At 29.9% G+C, this 13,705-nt stretch overlaps 2 protein-coding genes across 2 annotated transcripts; both read right to left on the reverse strand.

The window, feature by feature from the left end:
- Window positions 1-1,426: 1,426 nt before the first annotated feature.
- On the reverse strand, window positions 1,427-7,443 carry LOC101494100 (protein DETOXIFICATION 46, chloroplastic-like). Its single transcript, XM_004507440.4, has 14 exons — window positions 6,910-7,443; window positions 6,675-6,769; window positions 5,755-5,863; window positions 5,576-5,631; window positions 5,210-5,265; window positions 4,582-4,720; window positions 4,328-4,465; window positions 4,174-4,242; window positions 3,962-4,072; window positions 3,576-3,704; window positions 2,882-2,959; window positions 2,199-2,270; window positions 1,797-1,856; window positions 1,427-1,706 (listed from the first exon to the last, which is right to left on the reverse strand). The coding sequence occupies exons 1-14, from the start codon at window positions 7,382-7,384 to the stop codon at window positions 1,605-1,607; spliced, it is 1,689 nt and encodes a 562-aa protein (XP_004507497.1). The 5' UTR covers window positions 7,385-7,443; the 3' UTR covers window positions 1,427-1,604.
- A 2,828-nt stretch (window positions 7,444-10,271) lies between these two features.
- On the reverse strand, window positions 10,272-11,022 carry LOC101493779 (probable sugar phosphate/phosphate translocator At5g25400). The gene has a single exon (XM_004507439.4). The coding sequence runs from the start codon at window positions 11,014-11,016 to the stop codon at window positions 10,330-10,332; it is 687 nt and encodes a 228-aa protein (XP_004507496.3). The 5' UTR covers window positions 11,017-11,022; the 3' UTR covers window positions 10,272-10,329.
- Window positions 11,023-13,705: the final 2,683 nt, after the last annotated feature.

Below are 13,705 nucleotides of genomic sequence, written 5' to 3' on the forward strand. Positions count from 1 at the left end.
AGAAATTTTAGAATCAACCAACTAGTTTTTAGGAGTATTTTAGCAAAGTGCTTTTCGGGACGTATTGAATGATTTTTTTTAGTTATAATTTGCTAACATATTTTTTCTAAATAGTAAATGTATTTTAGTAAATACATGTGTTAATGTATATTCGCTTATTTTTTAGAATAAATATTTTAGCAATATATAATGTATTTGATTATTTTTTTAATTATAATTTGCTAATACACTCATTTTAAAAATTATGTAGGTGCACGTTAAGGAATCTCTTTAATTATAATATATTTTTGATAAATGATTGATAAAATTGAAAGAGTGGCATAAAATAAATGTTAAGTATCATATTTTTAGTGAATATAAGAGATGTTAATGTTTTTTCAAAATAAATAGTGGGTTAGTTAATGTCATTTAACATGAGATCAGGGGATATAAATATAATTTTCTCTAAATAGTAATTAATTATTGAATGGACTAGATTTTTTACATGCAACTAGTTCATGACTTCGTGGAGATGAAAATAGTTATTTCGATAATGACACGCCTGCCAATTATATGAGGAGTTCAAGGTTAACAGTTTACCTATAAATTTTTGAGTGATAAAGTGTTTTGGAATTTCAAATCATTGCTTAACATTGAAGGCTATTGATCAAGCAAATAAATTGCGTAATGGAGCAATTTGCCCTTAAATGATTCGGGAACAATTGTTATAACGACAAAAGTTGTTACTAGCAAAGATATTGAACAACAAATTATTGTTCAAATGATGGATTACATATCTTTAGATTCAGTATTTTTATTTAAATTTAAAAAAAGACAATTTGTCATCTGTTCTTTGCAATGAAAATAAACAAAATCTGATGATAATCTCCTTATAAAGTGGGGATTATATATTATGAGTCCAATTTTTGGTCATGGTTAACTCCATGTTGCTTTATTTAAAGTGTATTGCACATTGTCTAATTCAAACGTGTTTTTTTATGTATTTGAAAATATTAGAATTGGAAGAAAAAACACTTTCGAAATCTCTTAGCAATTTAGTAACACCATTGAAGATTTGTAGTTTCCAACTAATTACATTCAAATGTTTTGAACATTTATTCACCTGAGAATTTGTTGTTTGATTTGCCAATCAATTAATTTCAGAAGTTTCGTTATCATTTCCATTTCCCATTGATATTTATTGTTTTGTAGCAATTTTCGGATTTCATTATTGGACTTTGTTTTAACCTTCAATTTAAAAACCTTAGAATGCAGCTTTGCTCTTTTGTTTTAATTTGATTGGGATATCAATTCTATTTTTTTTACATCAAATTATACTAAATAAGTGCTCTGTTCTGTACTTTTTCTCTTCATTGAATACCTATATTACCGTACATTGTTTTGTTATTATGTTGAGTTCATAAAATTCTAATGTTATGGCGAACAATACACGGAAGTATTACTAGTTATAATACATGAGAAAGATTGAGGCAGCTGCTTGCACTGCATTGTTTGACAATGTAAATGTAATGTGAATCGTCTCTCATAAAGAAATGTATGGCTATTGTGTAACACTAATTCATGACTAACATAGACAACATTTGTATATTACCTGAGGTTCTAGACTAAGCATTCCTAATCTTTTGCAGTCTATACTGGTCAGTATCTTCCGAGTATAAAATGCCCTTGGGAGAAAGAAGTCGAATGAGGGCCATCGAAAAACGAGCCTACCAAAAAATAAAAGATATGCAAATCAGAATATTTCAAGAACTAGCAATAATACTTTAATTCGATGCAAACTAAGATCTTATACTCACCCATTGAAATAATGCAAGGGAGAACCAACAGCCTTGCAAACCGTATCTGCTACTCAAGATCTGGCAAGAAATATTGGCTAGTGTTAGGTCTATTGTACAAAATTGATTAACAGAATCGAAACAGAGAATGGGGGAAAGATTAAAAATGATGTGGTCAGTGCTCTTGTTCTCACAAAATTGACAAATTTCCTTTGTTTTAATTATCCAACCTCCTCACCAACTGGCATAACTCCTCATAACTAACTCATTAATACTCTGCTGTTTATTTTTTCAGGAATGTACTCTCCACATTTTATTCTCCTTATCCTGCATTGGCTCTTGTCTAGAATATGCTTACAGTTCAGGCAAAATTGGTCAAGCAATATCACTATGTAACCAAGGAGATCAAGAAAAGGTTGTTACCATTAATACCAGTGCACCCCCACATAAGCATCCACTCATTGACAAACTTATGTATCTTAGATCCCTTCCGGCCTGCAGGTGTGATGATATATCAAAATTACAATTGTGGTTGTCAACTAACACATGATGTCCTATCTTTATTATGAGCAATACCATAAAACAAGTTGCACGTTAAAGAATGTGTATTAGTCAAAAAATGATTTTGAAAAGTTGATTTCGGAAAAATGAGTCATTGATCCAAATTTTGGTGTAAATTTTCAAGTTAAAGCAAAAATCGCTTTTTATGGCTTTGAGTCAAACCAACTATGGGAGGCAAAATCAAGTTTGCATGGCAACAGTCAAAATTTGTACTAAAATCACATTTGATAGAGGTAATTGAATTTGTACTAAAATCAAGTTTGATAGAGACATAAAATTATGATATTTTTCACAGTGAAATTAAACATACATGCAATAATCATCACTCTGACCGAATAATATCATAGTACTAGTTTAACTTCATTAATGTTTAAACAAAAGGATTGGGTTTAAGCATAACACAATACAAAAATTAGAAGTTACAAGCTATGAGCTATGGATAAAATTCATTTGAACATCCTAGATGCCTAGAAGAGTTTGCGAGAAGCAATATTTGTACTATATTGCTTAGTTTCCTATTAACAGAGAAGATGAAATGAACATACCAGCAACGTTCCCTCAAGGCTGTGAGTAGGGGGTGTCACAGCCAGTGCTACAAAGTATGGAATCAGCACCTTATGCATCTGCGTGGTTACAAAGTAGTTAACTACTGTAAAAACTCCACAACTAAGTTGCAATTCATAAAAATTTATGCATTTTGTAGATTCATCAACTTGATTAGTAATATGAACTAGGAAGGAGCTCAATATGACGCCAATACCCACTTTAGGGGGAGTAATAACGTGTAACTACAAATTAGTGGGAAAGTTAGTTAGAGACTTAGAGGGGATAGAGAAAAAATATATCTTACATCTGTTTGGGGGAGAAGGGATTGTATGAATCCCATAAGAAATTTTAGGCTTACAGTTTGGGGTCAAAGGCGTCCTCCTTGGATGGGAGCATTAGCTAACATTTCTCTGTATTTTCTTATGTTTCCCAATGATACAGTCCCACTTTGTTAGATAGGATTTTTTTCCTATCACATTTCTGTTTGTTTTCTCTGTTGATTATGTGGAACTTAAGTAATGCAGATTATGATTTTAAACCTTAAGCTCTCAAAGAACAAAATAAACCATAAAAAACAGCATGCTGATTTATTATTACTCATTTGGTAATACAGGCACATGTTTTGAACACGGTCACGACAGAGAAGACAGCACCCATATATCTAATCTGAACTTTAAAAAGGAAAGAACTGACCTCCTGAATGACCATCTGATCATGTGTAAAAATGTAGGGAAATAAGAAAGGAACTGATGTTCCAACTGTTCCTAATAACAATCCAAGAATAGCTCCAATTAGTGCAAGAGATCTTAGAAGCAACCGGGCCTGTTGATATTAGAAAAATTAAAAAAGGATTGACAAATGAGAACTGAACATCATTTTACAAAACAACATTATAAAGTAAAGAGAGTGTACTAACGAGTGTTACTGTATAAAACTACATATTCCAATTAAAGAAAACAGCAATCTGTATGAACGTCAACTAGGCACAAGAGAAATCAAAAGCTAGAGATATGAGGATATGCAAGAGGTCTTTGGGCATCATAGTAAGTTTGGTAACATTTCAAATGAGAAACACTAACCTTTGACAAATTCCGATTAACTCCATATAACAATTCAGGCACAAATGATTGCGCAGTTTGGGAGAGAGGTTCACCCCATACTGTGCACATGCAAAAGGTTTGGACCATGACCTGAAGTAAGAGTTATCACTGGCCTTGAATTTAGTTTTCCAGATGTGCAGATAGCAAGCAATAGAAGGGTCGTTCATGAAACAAGACAAAGTAAAACTAACTTGATGAGCAGCCATTGTATGTGTACCCATTGATGTTGCAAAATATATTAGCAGGGAGTAGAAAGCCACCTAAACATTGGAACTTTGTATTACATTAAAAGGTTATAGCATATTCAATATACAGCTATGAATTTGGTAAAATACTGGACACAACCTTGGACATCATTGTCATAAACACAGGAGCAGCAAGCCCAAGTATCGTCAGAAGTTCCCTCCCCGAAGGGATAGATAATGAAAAGGCATTGTATCCCTTCATGTTTAGACTTCGCATCATCATATAAGCAGCAACAACCTAGGAGCCGTAAAGGAAGAGAGAACCAGTACATAACACTTGAGTGGTATGAAAATGGGAGGAACCATATATAAATACAATTTAAAATATGATGCATAAGAGTTAGTTCAGCATACTTGTGATGCCATTGTAGCCCATGCGGCCCCTGCAATTCCATAGCCTAAATAGGTGCACAAAAGTATATCACCAATGCCATTTATAGCACTAGCAGCAGCCAAAGCTTTCAAGGGTCCCCATGAATCTTTCATACCAAGACTGTATGATGTGAACACCAGAATAAAGAATAAAATTAATAAGCTATTAGTAACTTATATTATTCAAATCATATAAAGCACAGGTTAATGCTTAAGACTTGGTATTATATTACGCTCTGTTAATGGTAAAAGCAACTTAAAAAAGGTTGCTCACACAGACTTTAAAATATTAGGTAAAAACGGAAAGAGAAAAGGCCTATATTTGATCAGAATTTAGGACACAGACAATATATCTTCAACCTACAGCAGGCAGTATGGTAACCTTGCTAACACAGAAATGGGAAAGCATGGAAATTTTAGCCAATAGATAATAAGTAAATATGAAGACCAACTCTACTACCATTTTATTGAACATTACTCCAACATAATATCAACTCTGCTACATGAAATAGAATGCCACGACTCAAACAGTATCTCCATTTTGACACAGACTTTAAACCTCTCACATCATCAGATAATCACATATTAGTAATAAATAATAAATTTGCACCTTGCACTCTGTGCGACCCATCCAACAAGTAAAGCAGGCCATGCGAAGCCTCGAATCTAACAACAACAAAAAAGACTTAGTATAACTGAAAAGCTGCTGCAGATAATCAAGTAAAGGAGAACACCATAACTTGGTCATTATTAAAATCAAATAATTAAAAAACATAAAGCGGAATCTTTTTCCAAGCTCTTATACCGACATGAAGAAAGTTCTTACAATACTTTCATCTACATTTACAAGAAAATGGAAATTGAAGAAGCCTTGTATTACTCCCCTCCACAAAATTCAATGTAACTTCTTGAATTTATAAAACATGTATTGAAGCCATAATTTAAATGAAGAATACGTGATAACATAAAAACAAACCTGTACATAAGTGTTAGCTGCAGGTACTACATGTGCATTCTTTGACCCAGTGAAAGCTGAAAAGGGCATCATCAGCAAATTACCAAGTTATGGGATTGATTATATTATTGTTTTAGCACAATCAAATTCTTTTAATCCAAAATGAGTCGAAGAGCACAAAACCACTTCATTTTCGATACCAGTGAGTGAGGCAGCACCAAATAGCCTTGTGAACAAAAGCATTGTGAAGCCACAAACCAACCCAACAAAAAGCAAGACAGATATGTGATGCTGCACTTCTTCTCTATCCTACACAAACACTTGTACTAATGAAAACCAGTTTAAGTCCTAAAAGTGCACAAAGTGGTAAATATGAAGATTGAAGTCTACACGAACATACAGATTTAGTGAAACCAAAGTACCAAATTACTATAATAATAGATAAAGCAGTGATAATCACATAACCACATATTCAAATACAGTAACATAAAATATAATGCAATAAAATATATTAAGGTTCTTATGGAACGACATATATCAATCAATATGGCTAGTTCATTACAGCTAACACACGTCATAATACTGTAGTGTGTTGTCTTCATATGTAAGTTATACATAAGATTAGACATGTCATTCAATTCGTGAAGAAAAACTGAATTATCACTACTTATGCAATCAATGAAATCAGTACTTGTACTGGTTTAGGAATGAAAGAGTAAATGGATACTCTTCGTACAAGTAATTGAAGTCGTTACTCTACTAGAGATTACCAAAGGGAGAAAAGGAATTTTCATCAATTTTCTACACACCAATCATTGCCTTATTTATACACAATCTAAGGAATATTTTCTGTTAGAGATTTTTCCTCTCTTGCTCCTTCTTGCTTCCTTGATTTTAGGATCACTAGCCACTTGTCAAGTTGTCACGCCCAATTCTATGATGCCAAGTGTTAAGTGTATTACCCCAAATGCTATTATGGATCATAACACAATCACAGGTCTTTCATGTCTCGTGCATCAATTTTTTGTAAGAAGTCATTCACCCAATACTAACCAAACCATTCCGTAAAGTTCACAAATACACATTCATCACAAAACCAAACAAAACAAAATAAAATAACCTGTTTAGCAAGGGCAGTAGCAACCATATTGGAAGTAGCAACTGATAGAAACATGAACACATAGCTCATGTAATCACAAACAACTGTTGCAGGACCTGCACAAGGGAAATAAGAACACAATAACTCCCTAATTGCTTGTTATTAAATGCAAAGTTGCTAGCACAAACAATGCAAAATCTCAAAGATTCATAACGACGATTTATAGTTATAAATTTATAATAAGTATCATGAATACCTAAAGCAGCAAGCTCAATTGAACTTCCCTGACCAATAACTGCAGTGTCAATTAGACTCATTAACGGTCCACAGATCCAAAGTCCCGTTGCTGGTCCTGTAAACTCGACAATTTCCTTCATCTGAATCCATATGCCCTGTTTCGCTAGTTCCTTCTCACTACTCTGCGTCGTTTTATCTTCTTCAGAAGCTTCGGTGATTCGGTCTTTGTGTTCGGTTGAATCTGCGAGGCCATCAGCATCACCGGTGAATTCTTCATGGCCTTGAATTGCGGCGCGAGCGGTTACGAAGCGAGGTCGGTGAAGTGCGGAGGGTGAGAGGATTAAATTTGGAGAAAGGGAAGGTGGGAAGAAATGAAGAGGAAGATGACGGTTAGAAACGGTTGGAGAGGGAGAGAGTGGTGTGAGATTAGGGTTTTGGCGGGGAAGAATGTGAAGAGAGCGAGGATGAATTATTGGTGGGATTTTGAGTGCCATTTTTGTTTTCTTGTTTGGTGGAGGGAAATGAAAACCACCAAGTCCCCTCGCCCCTAACACACGGTCACTATATATTTTATAACGGATTTGTATATTTCATTGGGTAAATTGGTAAAATTTCATTTTCTTCTCCCTATATTTAAACTTATGAAACGGAGTTAAAGTTATTTGTCAAAATGAAATGGAGTTAAAATTATATTTTCCATTTTATTCTTTAATATAATTAATTAATTAAAATTGGGATTGAAGAGTATACATCTGAAAATGTAAATCATTTTTACACTCACATTAAATTCAATATAAATTTACTATTTTATTATATTATTTCACTTTTGTATTATTATTTTGAAAGACATAAACATATAATAATATTTTCTTGAATGTTGATTTAATTTTTTTTTTTAAATTAATGATGTATAGTCGTTGCACTTATTAAAGTTTGATTTAATAATTGAATTTAATTTATATATAATAGCTAAAATATTTACCAAACCTATTTACCACCTTAAAAATAATAAATAAATAAAAACAAAACAATTGAGCAATGGGTAAACTAAACCAAATTCTCACTTGTACTCAACTTGAATGGTATTTTGGGACATAATGTATAAAAAATGGCATTTTGGGATAATAATTTTTTGACTTTAATATAATTTTGACTATTTATCTTTTATTAAATATTTGTTTGGCTTCTTTATATATATTTTTAATTTATTTTAGTTATTTATCTTTTATAAGCGATGTATTTTTGTAATTTTTATTATAACTCTTCCGAACAATTTTATAATTATTGTCATAAAATATTATGATCAAATTTTAAATCAATTGTAAAGTTAAGTGTGAAAACTTAATAAGGATGATATGAAAATATAGTAAACTCTGATAAATGTCATTCATTTCAAATACTTTATATATGTTTCAAAGCATGCAAGAAGAGTTTTTTCAAGTGTAAACCTATTATTGAGTTAAATAGATGTTTTTTGAAAGAATATTATATTAGATACAAAATGGTAATTGTTAGAAGGAATTTCAATGACCAGATGCTGTTATAACTTATGTTTTGATTGAGATAATGACTAAAATATATCACTTTTAAAAGATAAATCATCTAAATAAATTAAAATAAAGATGAATGCCGAAAACGGATAATAGGTAAAAGATAAATTACCAAAATTATATTTAAACCTAATTTTTTTTTAGTTATTCACTACAAATTTTGCCACCAAATTATATCTATACTATATATAATAAAAGTAATACCATCTTTAATTTTTCTGTTTTGATGTGATGTTAGTTTTGGTTAAAATTGACAAAGTAACTTTGACTGATTATAAATTTTAATAAAATTCGTCAACGTTACATATCTAGATGCATATGTATTTCGGACACTTGAATTTTGTCATATTGTAGGCATGTGGCTCGTTTATGCTATAAACTTGAATGTTGCGAGTTTGTTCACATATTTATACTTTATGGTTTTAGCAAATTTTAATTTGTATTGCATCGATATATTCTACAATTTGAATCAATAAATATTGTTTCTTTTTGTAAAAAAAAAAAGTAATACTATCTTTTGAGTGTGTGGCTCATTTTATTTCCTTATTTTCTCAAACAAATTACCTTTTATTAATATATTAAAATAGACTCTCATATCCTACTAGGACATGTCATCAAATATTGTGTCACTTCATTCAAATATTGTCACTTAAAAGAATTATGACATGACACATATAAGAAACAGTCTTTCATCATGCTTATTATTATATACTTGCAATTTAATTAGGCACATTTTTTTCTTTAACAAATATTTTACTATTAGAATTTTTGCTCTAATATTTTCGGAAACTGTTCATGTGTTATGAGTTATAAATTACAATACAATGAATATTAGTTATTCGACACTTATTGTTTCTCCATCATTGTTGGTAATGACTCTTCCTATGATTTTAACTATTCGACTAAATATATTGGATTATTTTAAAAATTTATCAAGAAATACATACATGACTACAATTAGTGAAATTTATTTTATACCGTATATTTTTACGTTTATCTAAAAATATGACGATAATGACATATTATATTAAAATAGACTTTCACATTCTATAACGACAAGTCATCAAATGTGTCATTTCATTCAAATATTGTCACCTAAAAAAAATTGATGCGACACATCTAAGAAATAGGAAGACAATGACGTATATGCTTAGTTCCTCATGCAACTCTTTGTATGCTCATTTTATATGCTTTCAAACTTTTTTCTTTTTAGATAAACAAAAAGTGTAAGAATTTTTAGAGTTTTTTAGTTTACATATTTGAGTTTTAATTCTATTTATATGTTTTAATTTATTTTGTGGTCAATTGTTGTTGTTGATATTTGGTCCAAATATATCAAATTTTTTAATTGAAATTGAGTTTATATTTTATTACATAGTATATTATGTACCATCCAATGTATTTGTTGAAGATATGTTGAAACTTAAAATAAGTTTCTAACACCAATACACACCTCTTAAATTTCATTGATAATATAAATAAGTTAGGCTTAATTGCACTTTTGGTCCCCCTATTATAGGTGAAAATTGAAAGTAGTCCTCCCATTTTGTTTCTCCCCAGTTTTAGTCCCCCAAACAGAATTTGAGTCCAAATCATGATGAGTTGTCATTTTTTTAATGACGTGTCAATAAAAAGCTGACGTGGCAGACGCATACGTGGAATAAACTTATTATTATATTATTTCTGATTAAAAATATAATTTATATTTTTAAAAATCATTATTATAATTGTTAAAAATCATTATTACAAATAAAATTTATTTGTTAAAATTAAATTAAAAGAAAAAACACCTAAAATCAAAAATCCTAAACAAATCAAAATCAAAAGGATTCACTCATGAACCCTAAAATCATTGTTCTTCAATTAAAGTAAGCAAAAGAAAAGTGAAATCAATTCTGATTATCATTTCTCTTCCCTGATCCATCTCCTTCTCTATCTTCAAGCAACCTTCCAGTTTCTTCATCAGGTTGTGAAACCTTCTTCTGTGCCTCTTTAGCCTTAAGCGCCTGCAACTTTGAATGATTATAATAAGCCACACCCAAGAAAGCAAGTCCATACCCAAACAAATTAATGGGTGTAACAGTATCCTTAATAACAGACCAAGAAAACGCAATCAAAAGCCAACCTTTAACAACACCAGCAACATTCATTGTCAAAGCTGAAGTTTTGCCAACAAGAAGAAAAACAACAAGATTCAAAGCAAATGCACAGAATGAATTAGTCCAAAAAATAACAAAATCAAATTGAAAAGTGGAAGTCTGTTTCAAAATTGGATACTCGACAAGGATCCAAGGAATAGACAAGAAAACGAAACAACAAGGAGCAACGTAGTACAAAGATGTAATAGGATTCAATGAAATCCCTTTGGATGTAAGCAAGATTTGAATCATAACCAATCTGGTGGCTTCAAAAGCAACAGCACCTAATTGAAGAATAACACCCCATGTATCAAACCTAGCTTCACCATATGCGGCAACACCAACGCCAAGAGAAATGGATAACATGTTAAACATGGTGTCGTTTTTGTAAGATTCTTTTTTCAAAAGAACGCCGATGGAGTAAACGGCAACAGGCATAAGAGCTTTAAGCATTTGAATAAAGGAGACAAAATCATTTTAGGGTTCATGAGTGAATCCTTTTGATTTTGATTTGTTTAGAATTTTTGATTTTAGGTGTTTTTTCTTTTAATTTAATTTTAACAAATAAATTTTATTTGTAATAATGATTTTTAACAATTATAATAATGATTTTTAAAAATATAAATTATATTTTTTAATCAGAAATAATATAATAATAAGTTTATTCCACGTATGCGTCTGCCACGTCAGCTTTTTATTGACACGTCATTAAAAAAATGACAACTCATCATGATTTGGACTCAAATTCTGTTTGGGGGACTAAAACTGGGGAGAAACAAAATGGGAGGACTACTTTCAATTTTCACCTATAATAGGGGGACCAAAAGTGCAATTAAGCCAATAAGTTATATAGTATTATATAATGATGATTGCACTATATTTCTTACCTCATTTTTTTTAGATATATCCAGTCAAAAAAGTGTAACACTTAACTCTTTAAGATTTCATGTCTATGGAATAGATCTATCTCACAATTGTAGTTTCTATATTTTTTAATTCTTCAAATTGAACATTTCATAATATCATCAAAAAAAAAAAAAAATTCATGTTTTAATGAAAAATTATTATTTTTATTGAGATATATAAAATATACAATTCTATCTCACTTCACTAATTAAATAACTAATATTAATATTTAAATAAAATAGAGAGATATAATTTAAAATCAGATCAATAATTCGTTATTGAAGTATAAAGTTCTTTAAATTTAATTTATATTGTTTATCATATATTTTTTTTTATATTCTTTTTCTTATTATACCAACGTTGAAATGCATTTAGAGGAAAATTTGTATGTTCTATGAAATATAAAAATTGTTTTGTATGATTATATAGTAATATATATTTTTATTTTTTTTCAAATAGTAAATTGTGTTTTTTGGTACAAAATAGTAAATTGTTTTGGTACTAAAAAATGTTATCTCAAACACATTTTTTAAACATTTTTTGTATTCTATGAAACTTATTTCGATAGACAAAAATTATAATTTATAAATAACATTTACATATTCGATCCACTAAAATACTTTTTCTATGAATACAATCGCGAGACCTTAAATTTTTATCAAATTATATGTATAATATTACACAATATTTAGCGCAAGTCTTAATCTAAATCTAGTTTATAATAAATTTCCTTACTTAGCCTCAAACAATTACCTTTTATTAAGAGTTGAGTTTTTTTTTTTTTTTTTTAATCTCCCTTGTCATGTTAAGAATAGGATTTGAATTGTAAGTAAAAACATAGTAAAATAAATAAATTAATAGTGAATATTATAATTATTCATCATTTGTCATGCACGTTTACTTTATATCAATTATTTATTTAATTATTGATAATTTTATTTTTTTAAATAAGTGATTTACTTTAAATGAGTCAAATCATTCTAAACAACTTACTTTAGTTTTCTTTTATATATATATATATATATATATATATATATATAAAATAAGGTTATTGCATATAGAATTGTTTTTAAATTGTATTGCTTCCACAATTATTTATAAAAAAACAAAAATCAAATTAATTTCTGATAAAAGGAACTCTCAATATTTGCAAAAGATTGATTCTAATAATAATAAGTTCAATTTTTATAGTTGTATGATTGTATTTTCAATCAAAATAAAAACAAAAATGCTACTTACACCCATCACTTTACTACCCACACTCCTCATTTAAAAAAAAATTCTAAAGTACCCTTGCATATTTTTAATATTATTTAACTCAATTTATCCCTTCATTGCCATTCTTAACATCTCATAATTCACATATCACAAAATTACCATAACTCACCCATCACGACTCATAATCATTCAAAACTCATATTACTCATTCATAACTTACACCCCATTAGTTTTCTCTTCACATTGTGGTTAAAGTGACCCAAGAATGTATGTTTATTGTTCTATTTTTGAGTTCTTAATTTTTTTCAAAAATCTGAAAATTTTACGTGAACTAAGTTCAGTATGTTGTAACATTACGTGAACTGAATTCACGTACATTGTAAAATTGTAAAAACCTCAGGTCGTGTGTGAAGTTAGTTCACGTAAAAGTACATGATTTAAGATTGCATAATTAATGGAGTTTGATACTCATAGGTGGTATGTGAACTCAATTCACGTAAGTTTTACATGAATTAAAATCAAGTAAACGTACGGGAACTGAGTTCATGTAAATGTACGTGAACTCAATTCACGCAGGCGTATGTGATTTAAGTTCATGTATCAGTACTAAATAATGTTGAGTTTTTTATTTTCTTTTTTGGATGCAAATAAATGGATCCAGGGGGAGACAACAGTGATAAATTGTATGAAGGTTTGGAAATGATTTTGAGGATATGGATGATAGTTTGAAACGTGATTTCAACGAAATATATGATTGTTTGGAACCTGATTTTGATGCAATGAATAATGATGTTGAACACGAAATTGAAGACACTATGAACAAGAGAGGTGAACCTGTTATGGTTGATTTGACTGATGTGTTTAGCATCAACATGATGTTTAATACACGAGATGATTTATTGAAATGAGTTAGAAATGTTGGAAGGAAAAATGAAATTGTCGTTGTCATTTTTAGATCTAAAATTGCGACATCACGACCAAGAACAAAGATAAAATTAATTAT

Source organism: Cicer arietinum, chromosome 6 (genome assembly GCF_000331145.2).
Source record: "Cicer arietinum cultivar CDC Frontier isolate Library 1 chromosome 6, Cicar.CDCFrontier_v2.0, whole genome shotgun sequence".
Lineage (NCBI taxonomy): Eukaryota > Viridiplantae > Streptophyta > Magnoliopsida > Fabales > Fabaceae > Cicer > Cicer arietinum.

Coding starts and splice junctions, on each gene's coding strand:
- LOC101494100 (XM_004507440.4), bottom strand. CDS start 7,384: ATGGCACTCAAAATCCCACCAATAATTCATCCTCGCTCTCTTCACATT. Junction 5,864..6,674: donor CTACTGCCCTTGCTAAACAG/GTTATTTTATTT, acceptor GTGTTTGTGTAG/GATAGAGAAGAAGTGCAGCA. Junction 2,271..2,881: donor GCCTTGAGGGAACGTTGCTG/GTATGTTCATTT, acceptor TCACACCTGCAG/GCCGGAAGGGATCTAAGATA.
- LOC101493779 (XM_004507439.4), bottom strand. CDS start 11,016: ATGCCTGTTGCCGTTTACTCCATCGGCGTTCTTTTGAAAAAAGAATCT.